Source organism: Ixodes scapularis, unplaced genomic scaffold, assembly GCF_016920785.2.
Source record: "Ixodes scapularis isolate PalLabHiFi unplaced genomic scaffold, ASM1692078v2 PGA_scaffold7__128_contigs__length_106722199, whole genome shotgun sequence".
NCBI classification, from domain to species: domain Eukaryota; kingdom Metazoa; phylum Arthropoda; class Arachnida; order Ixodida; family Ixodidae; genus Ixodes; species Ixodes scapularis.
In genome coordinates this window covers 38,635,069-38,652,966 of record NW_024609882.1, presented here as the reverse complement: position 1 = coordinate 38,652,966, position 17,898 = coordinate 38,635,069, and the positions used below count along the sequence as shown (strand labels likewise).

Genomic DNA, 17,898 nt, shown 5'->3' with positions numbered 1-17,898 from the left:
GAATTGAAGGTAAAGCAACTGGTTCATTGAGCCTCTCACTTACCCAGCTTACAACAGGCTATCAGCCTCCCCTGAGGGTCGGGTTGCTTGAGAATGGAGATGAGTTTGTTTTGGCGGAATATCGCATCGAACAAGATACGTGATGGCAGTAGATTATCGTAGACGTCGGTGTATTCTCGCCGGACGTGGAAGTACTTCCGGATTACTTCCAAGGTTTCCTTGACGCGGTACTTTCGGCAACGCAGGAACTTCACCAAGAACTCCTCGTCCAGGGGGCATTTCAGCGCCAGGTCCTCTGTCATGGATGCACGGAGTGCAGTATATTTTATCACAACTTAACCTACCGGTATCTCACCCGGACCAGCGGAGACAAACATTACTGATTTGTACAGATTTACAAGTTCGGTCTCTAGGCGCCGCCATTTTGGTGCTGGTGTGTGCACATCGCCCGGTTTCCAAGCCAGCGTGGTAGTGGCCATACCTTTAGCATTGAGCGGCAGCTTGCTCCGCTTAGAGACTAAAAACAGGCTAAAAATAGTCCTGCTAGTTTTTTTCGGGAGCGATTTTCCTGACACAAGAGGGGTTTTGGTGCAAGTGAATGCTCAATGCTAGGTGCTTCCCCGCCCCTAACATTAGAGAATACACGAAAATAATAAAACACATAAGGACGAACACAGACACACATAATTGCCCTAACATTGTCGCAGATTGTGTCCTAAGTTCCATCTCTATTTAAATCACATAGCCGCCGAATTTGAGTACAGATCCACACCTCCCAATAATTTTCTACCAATCTCGGTCCAACTCTTCGTGATTGCAATCTTTTTATCCTCCGTTCTCCCATTCTTGCCAGAAACACTTTTGCCCCCCCTTTAAAAAGCCTGATCCTTGTACCTTGCATTTAGAAACTTTACGTTCTATTGTTGAATTCTCGCTTTAATAAGTAATATATATCTTCAAACTTTACACTATACGCCTTAGTTTCCAACAATCCTGTCATAGCTTCAAACAGCAACAGCTCTCAAATGAGGTGTCAAACAAACGATATTTTTCTAGTTTCCATTGCGCAACGCCCTTGGCTCAAACGTGACATCGGTGTTTTATTTTCTTGTATTTCGTTCCCACCACATACCAACATCTGTAAAATTTTACTGCTTGGGTTGGTGACCGGTATATATATTCTCACACAATACAAATAATTATTATTGCAGCCCTTCAACATCAAGAGAAAAACCAGTGAAGCGAGCAATTGCTTGTTCGTGCTATTTTTTGGGCGCTTCTTATATTATGATTACTGCTGATTTCTTTGGCATTTATTCGTCTCACATATTCTTGGTGGGTTTCTTGCTCATTTCTGAAAGCGACAGGCAGCTCAGTCTGCAGGAATTTAAGCCTTATCAGTTCCGCTCGCTTTGTCCATTCTTTGTTAAAATTGCAAGCACATTATTCTTACATATTTAACGCGCCCATTGTGAATGCTGTATTTCAGTCAATGTTAAGATAAAGTTCATTTATGTTTTTCAATCAGTGTTTAGAAGTTCGGTCTAGTGAATTTTTATGTGCTGCAAAAGATAACTAGCCTTTTTTTATCTGCAATCGTTTTCATGTGTTTCCTAAATGCTGACAATGATAACCTGTTCACGCTCTTTCTCCTGGCCTGAAAGCTTAATTAAACTTCTCACCTAATGCACAGCACGACTCTGCTGAACGACGCTGTCGACACCATGACTCGTTTCCAAAACCGCATAGACCCTTCGTATCCCCTCATACTCCCATTGTACATTAAGAGCTGAATTTATTTGTCCGGTCTTAAAATTGTTTTACAATTTTGTTTCCATTTACCGGCGAGGAGTGTCCGCAATTGAGCCACAGCGTCCCTCTTGACTTTCGGCGTTTCACCAAGCTCTTGCCTGGCTGTGAGCATCAGGTCGGGGGAAAATCTCTCCATGGTCCAACTTGACGCGCTCTCTGCCCGCCTCTGTTGAAAAGTCAAGCGGGAGTGTCAGAATTAGCTTTTCTTTTAAATACTGACATACAACAAAAAGTGCTCGGCATTTTGCGATTAGTGCGTTATATACTTATACAAGGATTGTTTTGACGTCAGATCGGCTGCCATTACGGCGTCCCTGCTGCTCTGTGCGTAGCTTGTTCGGTGCGCATTTGGAATTAACGAATTTATTTTTTCGGGGCGAGAACAACTAGGAATGACCTTAAACATGAAGTGAGGACATCGCGTGCAAACCTACTTCCTGTCACAATTTTTTTTCTTCCTTTTTTATAATGCAGACCAAGGCACAATGCCTTACTGAGGATAATTAAGGCTTTGCTTGGACGACAACTAGCGTGATAAGGCACTTTTAAAAGCCATGCGTTCGCGCGGATGCCTTCGTCACCACTGGAAATATTTGTGAGACGAAGCTTTGTGCGCAACACCTTAAAGGGTTACTTCGCTAGAAAACTTAACCAAACAAACGACTGGTATCGCTTTAATGGCACGAAATATTCCATCAAAGGAAGCTGCGTACTCCACTAAAACCGATTTTAAAAATACGAACAGCCGCTTCTTGGTGGGCAGCAAGCGAGGTGACTTTTAGTCAATTAACACTGCTGCAGCACACTCGGTTGGTTGTACCGCGTACCGCAGCGCCCTTCTGGCGTCACGTCCCGGCCGGATGCTATCCGCAGTACCCTTTATAACGCGCGTACCGCCCGTTATGAAGGGTTCAGCCGTTTGTAACGAACTGTACCCAAGCTACTGCCCGTTACAAACGGGTGGTAACTTGCACCACCTAGCCTTAGTCTACGAAGACGGCTGATGATCAGTGTTGCCATCCTTTCAGCAGGTAGTTTCGGTTTTGCCGTGAATGCCAGAAACCACATTTTTAGCCATGATATTTATAAAACGACACACAATATCGTACAAATTATGCCTTGTAGTTCAAGGACTCTGCTTTAGCTGAAAACAGTCGTAATCCCATATTAAATATATTACCAGAGTTGCCCTTTAATGCCGCCGATTTTTGGTAGACTTCGATTTGGCTGAAAATTTAGACCGCATCAATAATCCTTTTCCAAGTGATAACCAAAATATTTTATAAAAATAAAAATTTTCCGTTAGGTTATTGAATTTTCAAGTAACGCCGACCGGGGAAGGTTCCAGGAGGCGACTCTCTACTTTTACCTACCCACGTACGTCACGGGTGGGTAGGCGGCCGAGCGACTCGGGCAGACGCGAAGTGGCTTTCCGAGCTCCAGCGATCGAGATTATTTTTTCGCATCTTCAAGGTTGAAAGTTTCTTCGCAATCGGTGGCGATCTGTGCTCCACAATAGATTCTAGAAAAAGTTCCGGGAAAAAGCTTCTTTTTTAGCCTCGTTTTCCTGCACGCGAGAAACAAAATGCGTTCCGCGGCAGCAATGGAGGCCAGCCATGTCAATGTGCTTTTCCGCGAGCTGTGTGCCGAGAGAACTAGTGTCACGTGAAACATTTTCAATTTTGCTCGCAATACTATATAGCCGCGTGCTGTGAGTTGAGTATCCTTCAGCAGCTGGAACAGCTTCAAGAGCGGCAAGCGCAAACTCAAGCCGGCTTTGACCACTACGACATCCGTCCAAAGAAGAGCGCTAATAATATCGGGAAAAATAATACATAATCTCAATCTATTGTCGACATTTTGCAGTCACATTTGTTACTCACAATTGGTTCAGTGATTTTTTATTATTTTTATAAACACTACATTTGTTTAGGACGTCGAATCTAGCTCGGGCTACTCTCGGAGTTCCACTCACGCGGCCGATATGTTGAAGACGAGAAGTGACACGTCTAAACAAAGTTTAAGTCTGAATTTTGACGCGACTTTCGACATATTTCTTTTCCTGTCTACTATTACAGAGGTTTATGGAGCAGGTGTTGAGCTCCAGATAGAGCCTTTGCCTGGTTTGTCAAATGGTTGGTGTGCAATATTCTCTGCAGAAGAAGTGATGAAAACGTCTTTAGTTTATTCTATTGCGGAGAAATTCTATATAGGGCTGAAATTTTTTCTTTTTAAAGCCATGAAAATATTAATGTCGTTGAGGGAAGGCATGCAATTTTACAGCTAATGTAGAGTGTGGTAAACCAAACTTAATTAAATCTTATATAGAATTACTGCCTTCCCATGTGCTCTCGTGGATGGGTGTCTGAACACGTTGCATTCTACTCTAAAAGTAAAAAAAATAAATACGGGTACATATTCTTGTAGTAACTTTTGTTAACATATTTTGAATTAAAAGTTGTATGATGTCTTTCTGTACCTTACGCATTATTGTATATTGAAGCAAATATCATTTATTTGAAGATGAACAGTGTATTTGTGTATTTTATACGCAATCCATTGCACCTTGATGTTTGGCTTGGTGGTTGCAGAGTTCTTTTAATTGTCATTTTAGCACGATCTTCATGACCAGTAACCTGCCATCTGATCTACACGAGTGCAGTTCATTCCACTCTATACCTTTCATTGTTTACGAGATTCACAGTCTAGTGATAGATCCCAGCCCAGCACGCACATGTTGGTCACTTTGGAAGGCGAGCAATGTACGCACCACACGCACGAACGCTCAAGATGGCATCGACCAGAAGCGCTTTGTTAGAAATGGTCTATAGATCTTTCGCTAAATTGCTTAAACACCAAGGAGCATATTCATGCCACAAGAGTAGTTACAGTGCTGGCGCCTGCAACAGTAACTTTTCTAAAGAAAACTTAAAACAAATGGCACGTTCCTTCAGGTTATGCAAGCGTGGGGGGCTTCTTTACCCACATTCCGAGCATTTTCCGTGGTGCTTTGGCAATTTGTCAAAGAATGTATTGCGTGACTTTTCGACCTTTCTTCGCCAGCCATTTTCTAATAGAAAGAAAAATACTAGCGATATCATGAAACTAGCGAGCCGCGGTTTGAGAGTACCGAGTTGCAAAAACTGTTTTATCAAAATTCCAATAGCTCCTGTTTTTTTTCTACTTTCTCATAGTTTAGCACGTAGGATAAGGTCACACTTTGTGCAAATATAGATAAATATGAACTTCACACAGCACGAACGCCCAGGTTTTCTCGCTGTTAGACGCGAGAAAGGCGGGCGCGAGCGTACCCGATTGCCGGCCGCGCGCCTCGCTTCCCACCCGTGACGTCACGCTTGGGTGGCGAAAAACACTGTGGAAAAACTAGGAAGAACGATGTTTCGGTTTCGGCAGCAAATAAAATATCACCTTTTTAATTAACTAGAGTGAATCTGGGAGAACGAGATAGCATTTCGGAATCAGGAAGCCATCCGCATTCATATGGTGCCTTTGGATTAGGTAGCTCGAAAAAGCGGCGGAGTTCCCCTGGGAAATAAATTTTTTTTATTGTCTTCGCTTCGGCTGGAAATTGGCAGACCCCATCAATAACCCTTCCTCAACTATTATCCGAAATATTCTATAAAAATAAAGTTTTTCCTTTGAGTTATTGAATTTTCAAGTTACGCCGGCCGCGGGGTTTCCAGGAGGCGACTCTCTCCTGGCAACAATAAAAATTCCTACTTTTCCCTACCCATAGAGGAGGTGGAGAAAACTTTTATTGATTGCAAAATATATTTTTAGTATAGGTGGGGCCCTTAGTCCAGGGCTACTGTGCTTTCTGCCGCAGCTTTCACCCTTTGGCCCGAAAACCAGCGATTACTGGCTGTCGGGGGAGGCAAAAGCGCATCGTGCTTCGAGTTGAGTATCCTCCTGCAGCTGGAACCGCTGTGAGAGCGGGAAGTGCTGACTCAAGCCGGCTGTAACCACCACAACAGTCGTCCAAAGAGGTGCGCTAATAATATCAGGAATAATAATGCACATTCTAGTACCATAGTCGACAATTGTCGAAGTCACATTTGTTGTTCACAATTGCTCAAATGATTTTTTTTTTATAAACACTTTATTTGTTTTTTTACATCGAATCTAGGGCAACTCTCGGAGTTCCATTCACGAGGGCGATCTGTTGAAGACGAGAAGTGAAACTCCTAAAAAAGTTCAAGTCTGCGTTACTTTCGGCACATTGGTATTCGTGTCTGGTGTTACATAGGCATAGGAAGCAGGTGTTGAGCTCCATTAACATACGATAGAGCCATTTCCTGGTTTGTAAAATGGTTGGCATAAAATATTTTCTCTCAGAAGGGGTGGTGAAAACGTCGTGTTTTTTATTCTATTGCGAAAAACTGTTATATAGTGCTGACAAGTTTTTAAAAATTTAAGAATATAAATGTCCTTGAGAAGAGGCATGCAAATTTACAGATTATGAAGGCTGTTCAAAACCAGAACTTTATAAAAACAAATTTTATATCAGATTACACTCTTCCCTATGTGCCCTCGGGGATAAGTGTTTGATGAGCATGTTGCATTCTACGGTAACAGTAAGAGGGAAAAGAAATATGGGTACAACTTTTTGGGAGGCAACTTTTGTTAAACTATTTTTAATTAAAATGTTCTAACACGTTTCCGTACTTTACGCAATATGTCAAGCAAATATTCTTAATTTAAAGATGAATAGAAAGTGTGTGTATTTTAAACGCCTTTCATTGCACTTTGCTGCATGGCTTGGTGGTTGCGGAGTTTTTAATTCTTTTTTTAGCACAATCTTCATGAACAGAAATTTTCTTACACAAATGCAGTTCATTCCATTCCATACATTTCCATGTTTACGAGAGTCACAGCCCACATTAGTTAGGTCTGCGCCCAGAACGCGTATCTTCATCGCTTTGGAAGGCGAGCAAAATACGCACTACAAGTACGAACGCGGAAAATGGCACCGACCAGGAGCGCTTTTCCAGAATGATCTATCAATATTTCGCTAAATTACTTAAGCAACAAGGAGCATACGTATGCAACAAGGGAATTTATGTGCTGGTAACTTTTCTTAGAAAATTCTAAAATAAATCGCACGATTCTTTACGTAAGTCGAACGTGTGGGGCACCTGCCACGTTTCGAGCATTCTTCGTGGTGCTTAGGTAATTTGTCAAAAAATGTATTGCTTGAGGTGTCTGCATTTATTTTCCAAAGTAACTGCCAGCTTCTGATGGAAGGAGAACGGAGTTGCTAGCAATTTCGCGGAACTAGCGAGCCGCGGATTGAGCGTAGCGAGTTGCAAAAACGGCTTTCTCGAAATCCCAATTTTTCCGTTTTATTTACTTTCCCATAGTTCAGCACGTAGGCGAAGGTCAGTCACACTTTGAGCAAATAAGCTTTTTTTATCAACTGCAGATAGCGCGAACACCCAGGTTTTCTCGCTGTTAAGGCCTGTCCAAACAGGATACTACAAAACTCACGACTCCGGCAAATCGTGCCGCGCTCTGCCGCGATCCGCTTCCGGCCGTCGGAGGGAAATTTCCCTCCGTCAATTCTTCCCGGGGGGAAACTTCCCTCCGTCAAATCTCCCCCTCGCTTCCTCCACGGCGGCCTTGCTCTGCTCATCACGTGGGTCCGGAGAGCCACTCACACGCTTTGTTGGCTGTCGGTCAATCGCTCAAGGGCTCCGCTCAGAATACGGAACCGCATCGGACGCCATCACGACGAAAGTGAATCTCGACAAGGAAAGCAGATCCGAGGCGGGCGAAACGCGCCCTTCGACGCAGGAATGTCCCAAATCCACCTGAAGCCGGACCTCCTTGGCCTTCTAGCCGAGGCGACGGCGGTACGCGAGGGCGTTGGCGAGGTGAGACAGATACAGGTGGCGTGTGACGTCAACCTGACGAGGAGAGCAGTCGTGATCGTAAAAATTTTCACGACTCCTGCAAACATTTTCACGACTCCGACAAATCGTAAAAATAGAAGCGTCCGCTTCCATTTTCACGATTTGTCGGAGTCGTGCGTTTTGTAGTGTCCTGTTTGGACACCCCTTTAGACGCGAGAAAAACGGACACCAGCGTGCCCGATTTCCGGCCGCGCGCCTCGCTGCCCGCTGGTGATGTCATGTTTGGGTGGCGGAGGAGACTGGGGAAAAACTAGGGAGAGCGATGTTTCGGTTTCGTCCGCGAACAAAATATCACTTTTCTAATTAACTAGTATGAATCTGGGGAACGAGATAGCATTTCAGAATCAGGAAGCCATCCGTATTCAGATGGTGCCTTTGAATTAGGTAGCTCAAAAACTCGACGGAGTTCCCTTTTAAGGCAGCTGGCCCGAGTCAGCAGCCTTGATTGGATTTGCGTGCTTAATTTGGACGCGCGCGCGTGCAAAAGGCCACTTTTAAAAATCCCTCCATGCAACACTGCGCGCGTTGCACGCTGGGAATCGGTTGACCACGGAGCTGAGTGGCATGGTTTCGGTTTTGATCAGACAGCCGCTGGCTGTACTTCTGCAGCGAAGCACGTGAACTTCTTCCAAGCCTGCATAACTTTTCTTCACGCGTATAGGAATATGCTTGCACAACAGGGCACCAACAGGAACGTTGCTGTCCATCGTTCTACAATTGCCTACCTTTGCCCAAAATCTGGCACATGGGGGACCACAAAAACATTGCCAAGTGTTTCTTTGTTTGTATCTCTCGGCGACGCCTACATTATTATACACTTGTAGGAAGTTGCAGCACGAAAACGCAACCAGCGTGTTCCGTCACAACACGATGATCATGAAAAAACCTGAAACTGAAACCAAAACTAAGTGGCCGACTGGTACCCATAATTTAATTCGTTCCACCGTGCCCCCAAGGGCGTTTCGATTCCGGAAAAGATTTTTTGTACGCTGTTTGATGTAGTACCGCGCTCGCGTCAGCAACTTCGCCTGCGTTAACATGAATGTTACCACAGCTCATAAAATCGAAAGAAGACCAATCACACGAGCACAGCCCTGCCCCTTTCTTTTTTAGCCAATCATGATCGCCCACACTCAATTCGATTATCTATGGTGACGTTCATGTCGAAGCAGGCATCTACACCGTTTCGCACTCGGTATATACCGACGTCAACGGAGAGTTGTCATTCCGGAAAAACAACCCTCGTTTGATGCCGGAGGATCACGTGTGTTTAATAAACCTTTTTTTAGTAACGAGCGCCGTCTGGGGACTTGTCTGCGAACTACAATAGAAGAGTAGCCCAACATACCTCCGCCCGTCAAAACACATTGGCATCGTGCCGTTGTATCGGTTTTCAGTGCTTTTTGTACCCGTACTACCGATACTAAAAAAACGAAGCGTCAAAATAGACTGAATAGGCGCGAAGATAGAATGTTGCTGTCGCCCTGCGAAAATGGCGACGACGGGAGTGTACGCATGCGCAGAAGCTCACTAGACAAAGGTCTATTTATATCGCGCAGCAAAGTAAAGCAACTTTTAGTGGCCGATAAGGCCGCTTATCGCTTGAGTTCGCCAGCCACGAAACACCGACTGGAAACAGCTCCGGTGAGCTGTGACCCAAAACAGTGACGCAAATTGTAACATAAGACGTGATCCTCCGGCGTCAAACGAGGGTTATCCTTCTGGTGGGCATCGTGCGTTTGGTTTCGGTATCGTCACATTTCCATAACAAAATATAGCTGTGAATAACTGGAACTGCATGCTCGATCCAGGATTTCTAGAAAACTGGACTGGCCTTCAATATGGATTGCTTCAATTTTCAGAATATAAACATGCACCCTAAAACGTTTAATTAAAAGAGTCATTAGCGACTTTTGTTAATTAGTCATCTTTGATTTCCATTTTTTCCTGTACAAAATATCCTCCAGGCTCGTATGCATTATTGAATTCCCAAATACACGTAAGGTACGTTCCTGAAAAACAAAGATTTGAAGCGCACTTACGAGTTGTCCAACGTTCCCTAGTGCAACTGTCCAAGTATGCCCACCGATGTACACAGCCCCTTTAGACTGGTTTCGCAGCGCTACTTGGCGACGTACTAACGTGATATGGCAGCGAGCCAACCGTCAACCGACGTGAATAAGCGTTCAGAAGCAAAACAATCTAATCGGTGCATCGCCCTCGTTTGTTTTTTTCCGTCTTGATGTGGAGGCCACTCCAGAGCAACCCCCTTCCCCCTCCCCCTCCAAACAAAGTCGGCGCCCCCTCCCCCTTCTCGGAGGCCAATTTGACATGGGTGGACCCCCCAGTGTACAAGAAAGAATGGGAGAATAGTATCTTTTCAGATCCCCCCCCCCCCCCCCCCCCCCCCCCCCCCGCAACGAAGTTCTGGATCCGCCCCTGACTCGATTCCTTCCTCTAACCAGTGTTGGAGGTAACGCGTTACTAGTAACGACGTTACTGGTAACGCGTTACATTTTTAGCTAACGCAGTAACGTAATCGTTAGTATTTTGAATGACTAACGAGTAAAGTATTTCCGTTACTTCTTTTATGGTATCGGCTGTCAAAATTCGTTACTCGTTACTCGTTACTTGTGACCAAAACTGGTGAAATCCTGCACGAGCCTATCCCAAAATCCTGCACCAGCTTATCGCCGCACGGAACCAGCATCCGTCACAGTAAAGTAAAAAAACAAACAAAAAAAAACTCACTTCTCGGAGGCGAAAAAAACCTTCGGCTACCAGCTAATTCCGTTCATCCTCCTTTTTTTTTTTTTTTTTCATAGTGTCACCACCCACAAGGCTTGAACGAACGACTGCGTTACAGCCTCCTCCCCTCCCTCCTCTTCCCCCCCCCCCCCTGCTTTGTGCAGCAGAAGTGGACGGCGGGGGGGGGGGGGGGGGGTAGGGGGAGCCGTGGGGAGACATCCGTTTACGACAGTGGAAAACTAGTGGCGAAGCAATTTTGCTCATTTCTCTAGTCTGAAAGAAAAAACAAAAAAAAAAACGAAAAAAAAAAAACCTTTGTGGAATATTTTTACCCTCGCTCTCCCCCTCGCTGCCAAAAAGTTCCTGACCCACTTCTGTACACAGAAGGATCTTTCGCTTGATTAGTCTTTAATTCCCTAAGGTCATGATAAAAAAAAATTTAACAAAAAAGTTTTAAACCTGGAAAGAAAACTTCCAAACACGAAACCTTTTTTTTTTTTTTTTCACAGAAAAATTAAGAGCTACTGCTGGTAAGAGGCAGCAAGTGATTATAGCCAGTGTGCTGGTAACCGGTGTCCTGTTCCAGATAGTGAAGTAAATCAGTCTCTGATAATAGTATGGACCGGACTGTTACTAAAACTGGCGTACAGATAAAAGGCGTTGGTTGGCTGGTTGTGTTCCAGCAGTCCTCGTTCGCATGCTGTAGTTTATAAAAGCCGTTTGACTAAGATCTCCGACTCATTCTGCGCGTGAGATGGGCATTTATAATGAAAGTCCGTCGCCATGGCCAGCAGGTCTGAATGAAATGTATCAACTAAAGGAGACAGAATCAGGTAATTTACAGTTTCAATGCCTAATCTGCATGCCGAAAATTAAGCTGTTTCGCGCATCAAAACACTATGAAACCACTCTGTAAATTTTTATCTTTATCCACGCTTGTTAAGGAGGCTTATCATACATCTCTGCCAAACATATGTGCTCGAACAGAAAAGTAACGTAAAAGTAACGTAAGATTAACGTTCGTTATTTTTGAAAAGTAACGGTATATCGTTACGCTTGTAAAAGAGTAGCTCGATAACGCGTTACTTCTTACCAAACTAACGAGTAACGCTATTTCGTTACTTTTTTTCGGTAACGGGCACAACACTGCTCTAAACGGACATCTAGCGCACCTGTAGTTCGCGCGCCCTCTGTGCGAATTTCCGGTTGTCTTCTTTCCTTTTGCTTTTCTTAGGGAACATTACTGGGTGGCCGGCACGCCAACAAAGCAGAGCTAAAAGAACACGGAAGACGCTAATCTTACGCTACAGCTGACCAAACGTAAGCTTGTGTCGTTGTTTGCTTTTTATAAAGCCTTAAACGGGGACTGAAGCGACTGCACCATCTCATAAGCACGCCGGAATTCAATTTACTATGTCTGTTGCCAATAAAGGTAACGTTGTGAGCTTGATTTTGCTTAGTCGTCAGTTTTGAAAACCAAAACCAAATTACAGACCTTTGCCTTCCTCTATAACGCGAAATTAGAGCGCTGCTCTCGAGGTATTTTGATTTTCAATCAAAATAGCAATGTATATTTATATGTGTGTGTGTGTGCAGACAAAAGTAGGGTACGCAGACGCAGTAACCGTTAGAGGATAAAAAGAAAATCTAATTTAATGGCAAAAAAAGTCGCGCACACAGAAAAAGATCAAAGTGCCGATAAAAAAAAGGTTGTATTAGTTTACAAGATCAATCAAGGGTAAACACAAAAACACTAAATACTCGAAGAGTGGACTTAAAAATGGCGCACTAAAAGTCAGTCTTAAATACAAGGCCTTACAAAACTAAATTGTTAAATGGAATAGATAATTAAAAAATAAAAATAGGAAAGGGGCCTTGCGTCCGTCGACGTTTCGACGGTGACACTGTCTTCTTCAGGACGTCCTGAAGAAGACAGTGCCGCTCTACGCACGGAAACGGGCTCCTAAGAGCTGCGCTCTAAAAAAAGAAAGTAAACAAAGTCGAATCATTGGTTCGGTGCATGTAGCGCGCACCGGACAAGAATGCAGAAGCTGCGCTGCTTTCTTTAGCTAAGCGGCTATGGAATCATTCCATAAAACTGCCTCTGCAACAAGGAGCGAAAGCAATGTACGGTGCGAGCGGGAACCGCTGCGTTCTCAAGGTTGTGTTTGCAATAAACGCACATCACATAAATAAAATTGAAAGAAAAGTCACACAAACAAAAACAAAATCTGTTGGACGTCAGCAAAAGGAAGCAACAAACCGCGCTTCCAAAGCTATACGTGCTTCGCGTAGCAACTCAAACGAAAAGATCGGCGAAACGACGCAGACGAATAATTTAACGCATCACACGAGACTATACCAACACATTCCCACTTCATCACAAGGCCGTGCGATAAGATGAATCACATTCCCTTGCTTCTGCGCTGGTGCATCCACATGAAGTCCATAGGTTTGTCAGATACCTTTGCCGTACAAAGCAACAGTAGTGAAATGGCTACCCAAACCATGCATGCGCGAGCCGGCCGCGATCGGCGTCTGCTCTCGGCGGGATCAGGCGGATCTGCCTCACCCTTCCGGAAGTAGGACAATTTGACTCCACGAGCACCGAGTCCAAGAACGGAGCTCTAGAGTTTGACTCGAGCCACGAGCACAGGAAGTGCGCGTGGCCCGTTTAGTGGAAGCAGTCAGTCAAGTCATGACCCGAGTCGCTACTTAGCGCACCGATTTCAGTGGTGGGAAAAGCCCATAGCAGCTATCGCTGTAAAACATTGCTTTTTTACAACCGATATTCACCCCAGCGGACTACACGCTGGGTGCGGGCGATGGAGCGGAAAATGGTGAACTTCAAAGCTTTCGGCCCGCAGCCGGCAGCACTCACCTCCCTGACGCGTGAACAGAGGACAGCTCTTCTCCGCTGCGCGCGCAGCAGTCCAGGCTCTAAGATTCAAAGTGCGTTGAGCTATCTCCACATACATCGGCCACAGCCACTGGATCCTCTCTTCGAGGATCGAGTGGTCGTGTTGTTGCATTCGCGTTAATCAGGGCCGAGTGAGAGAGAGAGAGAGAGAGAGATGCGAGAGAAACCATGATTGCGTCTTGTTGTCCTTCGGCGGTTCGTTCGAGTACAGCGAGGCGCAGGTTGTTGTTGAAACGCTTTATTTACTTGGCAATGAAATGAGCCGCCGTCTGGCTTGAGAGAGAGCGAGAAAGAGAGAAAGATGGCGTTAAAGAAAGGGGAAAACTTCCGTCACCGTGACTGTAGTCATCTAAGACGGCGGCGTGGGGAGAGGGAGATTGAACAAGGGAAGGCTCGCTGCCAGGGCGGACGTGAAATCCGCCCTTCTGCCATCTTGAGACCACTTCAGACACTACGACGAGGTAGTGGATCGCGGGAAGTTCGAATATGATAGTGGTGTGCGGTCCTTCAATTTTTCTTCCGCCCCCCCCCCCCCCCCCCCTTCCTGCCCGCTAAAAAGGTTATTTACGGTTGTAATATGCCTCTTTGATTTGTGGCCCCCGTACAGGCAGATTAACATCTGCAGTTGGGACAATCCAAAAAGTTATATATATATATATATATATATATATATTCGCTTCGTAGTTACTACTACCGTAATGCGAACTTCACGCTAAAAAACTATTAGTTTCAATTTACTTTACCTTGCATTTGGTAGGGAAAGTTCTCGTTTTCGGTTATTTTACAAAACCTCTCATAATTCTCGCTTACGTAGAAACAAGAAAAAAAAGCTACTAATACCGCCCTTAAGCTTATTTATATCTTTGCGTTTCGACTATCAAAACCAGATTGGTATACCATCGTGTAAAACAGCAACTTTGCACAGTTCGTTCAGAGGCCTGTTTCTCTTGCTTAGGAAGAGCGCTGTAGCATCCGCGTGACGCGACCACAAAATAGTAGCCTCCACTAGCGTTTTTGAGGCGCGACTATCTAACGTTGTCCATGACCGCATAGTAGCGTCTCTCAACGCTCCTCGCGTCTGTCCATGCGGATTAATACGGCCTTTGAAATGATGCAACTCGACGAAAAACGGAAACCGGGCCTGAAGCTATTATATTTCGCTCGCAAGGGGCGCTGCTCAAAACTTGAGAGGTACGGGTCTATCCCCCGAATTAAGCGTTCCTGAACGCACCTTCCAGCGTCTGTTACAACTTTATCTGATGGCGCTGCTTTCAAACTGCCTTAAAAAGGCCAGCATTTTAATATTTTATTAACGGCTAATTATTTGCCTTTTTTGAATGTCCCATTGTTGTTTCTTAGTTGTATCTTTCATGTCTCGTCTCACCAATGCCGTCGTGACGCTGAGGTTTTTTTTGTTTTGTTTTGCTTTTAATGAAAAGAGAAACATTAAATGAAGCGACCATTTGTCGTATCTCGTAGCTTGTCCGGGACAGTTATTGCAATGCAGCGATGCATCATCCATGGGGAACGCTAGACATGATCACTTTGCTTAGTACATGCGCTCTTGTGCGACGTTATAGCCTGGGACCGTGCCCTGCGCCTATCGTTCTTCAAGGTCTCTATACTTTGTGTCAGCTTAAGTCCAGACGCAACCGACCCTACGAGGTAATGGGACGAATCAAGCAGTGTTACAAGCGCATGTCACTGGGACTTTCCTATTTATGATCGGTGCAGCGATGTACAACACGTATAGAAACACGAAGAACTCAATGATGGCGCGGTTTTGACGCTGTCTGATTCATTCCACTAGGGCAACTCTCTGAGGTCATGCCATTGCGGTGGCGCTGCTGTCGGTACTGCGCATGCGCAGATCCATAGCAGCACAGAGTTGGCCAAGCATTGGCCACTGTCTGGCAATGGTCCTTTGGCCAGTAACCAGACAGTGGCCAGAGGTTGGCCGATGACTGGCTTTCCTCTGGCCATTGGCCAATGGCCACTGGCCATCAGGCATCGGAGAGCATTGGCGAATCAATGCGGCCGCTCTTTGGCCACTGGCCACAAGATCATCCCCAGCCATCGGCCATGGCTTGTCCAAAATATGTGCTGCTTGGGCATATGCTTCGCCGCAAGGGAATCTGGTTTCTGCCTAAGCGCGGGGTCCACAGTTGGTGTGGCCACTGCGCCATTTGAGACATCTGAGACAGTGTACGAGATGTAGATATTATGCGATGACCGTAATGACAATATAATTAAAAAGAGAGGAGATTTGGGATTTTGTTATGTCTGACCTGCGAGGGAAGAAAGTACTTTTGTGGTCCGGTTAGAACTACTGTCAATAAAACACAACAAACCACAATATCACAGCTGGTATTATGGGACGTTATATGACATTTTGTCTTGCTGGCCATAAGCCGTCAAGGATAGTGAACACTCGTAGTATTGAGCAAAGACGTTAAGTAATGCACCTTTTATTGCACGAAAACAAAAATCACGATGGCGTCTATCGGTAGGCGTAGGTCATTTTTTATCGGTAGGCATAGGCTAATCTATCGGTAGGCATAGGTTAATTTTTTTTCGATCACAACATTACACAGCAGCCACTGCACCATAATAAAGGCAATACTTTAAATTAGTTTGTTGTTGGGCGAGTTGGTCAACGTTTGGATACATGGTTTTGCGCAAAAAAGACGGACACAAGAGAGAGAAAGAAACACGAGCGCAACTTACAACTGTATTGAGGAAACCTTTATAAAACATACAGCTATATCGTCAACTTCAATGCGTCCACGCATGCGTCGTGTCACTATCACGCGCTCGTCACAGAAGCTTATCAAGGAAGCGTTTCTCAGCATTATACAAACTTATCGAGGTATCGCTCACACATAGATCGCCTTTCCTTTTGATAAAGAAGGCTTACAACAGCTCACGTGCTTCTTGTCCCTTACTTCCGCCCAAAATTACAGTATCAGAAACACGTGGCTCACACTTAGAGTTTCTGCAGTGTGCAGGCAAATGCGCACCGTCATTAGTCTTTAAATTTTGAGCATGCTCCCTGAGACGGTCGGTGGCACACCTTCCCGTTTGCCCCACGCATGTCTTCCCACACGTGAGCGGGATTTCATAGACGACCTCTGTTTTGCAGGCAACAAATGGCCTGGCATGCTTTGTGCTGGATCCTCGCTTCTGTCTGCTTTCTCCAGTAATGCGGGGGCAGAGTTGGCCGAGTTTTGTCGGAGCTGTAAACACAATCGGCACCCCATGTCTGTTCGCAACCTCCTTGAGGTTATGCGAGAGTTTGTGCACGTATGGTACCGCTTCAGGCTTCACATTCCTCAGTGTTGGCTGCATCCTTTTTCCAGCAGTGTGTCCCTTCACTCTTTGCAGGATGGCTTCCGCCACACTTCTCAAGACCGAATCAGGGAAGCCCGCTGACAATAGTCGAGCCAATTGGTTTCTAAAGCTTGCCTGTATCCTGTGTCGTGTGCTCACAGGATAAAGTCCGCCCTCAGAAAGTCGTGTGCTCACAGGATACAGACAAGCTTTAGGAACCAATTGGCTCGACTATTGTCAGCGGGCTTCCCAACGCGCCGCGTCCGAAAGCAAGGAATCACGCAGTACCGCTACGGCGCGCGTGATGCAAGCAAAACGAACATTTTCACATTCCGGGTATCACGTGACATTCACGTGCTACTCAATGGCGCCACCTAGCATGGTTCTCGGCGCCAATTCCTGAAGAAGCTGAATGACCGTCCAGATCGCGAAGGCGCTGTAATGGAGAGAGGTAACACTGAGCATTTACAGGTCCACAATACCCACAGCGCCTGTGATTTCAGCTGTCTCGTCCCGCAGGCAGCATTCACCTATCACAACAGCGACCCTGAAGACTTCGTTCAAATTACACACGTTGGGACTCCAGGCACCTAGAAGACCAACCTCAAAAAAATCCGGACCTCCTGTATCTTAATCTCAACAGCATTTCTCGGTCCACCCAAAACTTTACATGGTTGTTTTACCGCTACTTTTAACTGCGCACAGCCAAAACGCTAATTTTCCGCCCTATTTTAGCACTAGTGGGTTGTAGCACTAGTGCCCCACCACTAATGTGGCACGAGCTTTCCACTAACGTTTCAGAACTAACCGTTATGTTATTAAAAGGTTAGAGCGATTTTCTTCAATTTTCCTATATGAAAATGACGGTTGAATATTGAAGTTTAAAGAATGAACAGTCCTCGAATATATAGGACGCAATAACGCCAGTTACTAAGAACTTGCCCCATTGTCTCATTAAAATTTTTAGAATATCAGTTATTACTTTCGAATCAATTGACGGTTAGTTCTGGAACTTTGGCGTCTGGTTCCGACCGCTAGCGTTACATTTGGCCGGAGAATAAGCGGTTTGGTGCATTGTTTATTTTGTTTTGGTGAAAACAACCCTGTATATTAAAAGAGGGAAAGGGGGGCACGTTTTTGGAAATATTTTAAAGC

General features: G+C 45.2%; 1 protein-coding gene across 3 annotated transcripts in view; it reads right to left on the bottom strand.

Annotated features, from left to right (window-relative positions):
* The window catches only part of LOC8027329 (alpha-tocopherol transfer protein-like), a 36,710-nt gene that overhangs the window by 16,081 nt on the left and 2,731 nt on the right, over nucleotides 1-17,898 (bottom strand). For 2 of the 3 annotated variants that reach the window (XM_040218187.3, XM_040218194.3), the window contains exons 2-3: nucleotides 1,843-1,978; nucleotides 44-295 (exon numbers count right to left, since the gene is read on the bottom strand). In XM_040218187.3, coding sequence (XP_040074121.1) covers nucleotides 44-295; nucleotides 1,843-1,978 — 388 coding nt within the window. Of the gene's footprint in view, nucleotides 1-43; nucleotides 296-1,842; nucleotides 1,979-13,374; nucleotides 13,513-17,898 lie in introns of those variants that run through there. The other variant, XM_029979558.3, reaches the window with a different exon arrangement.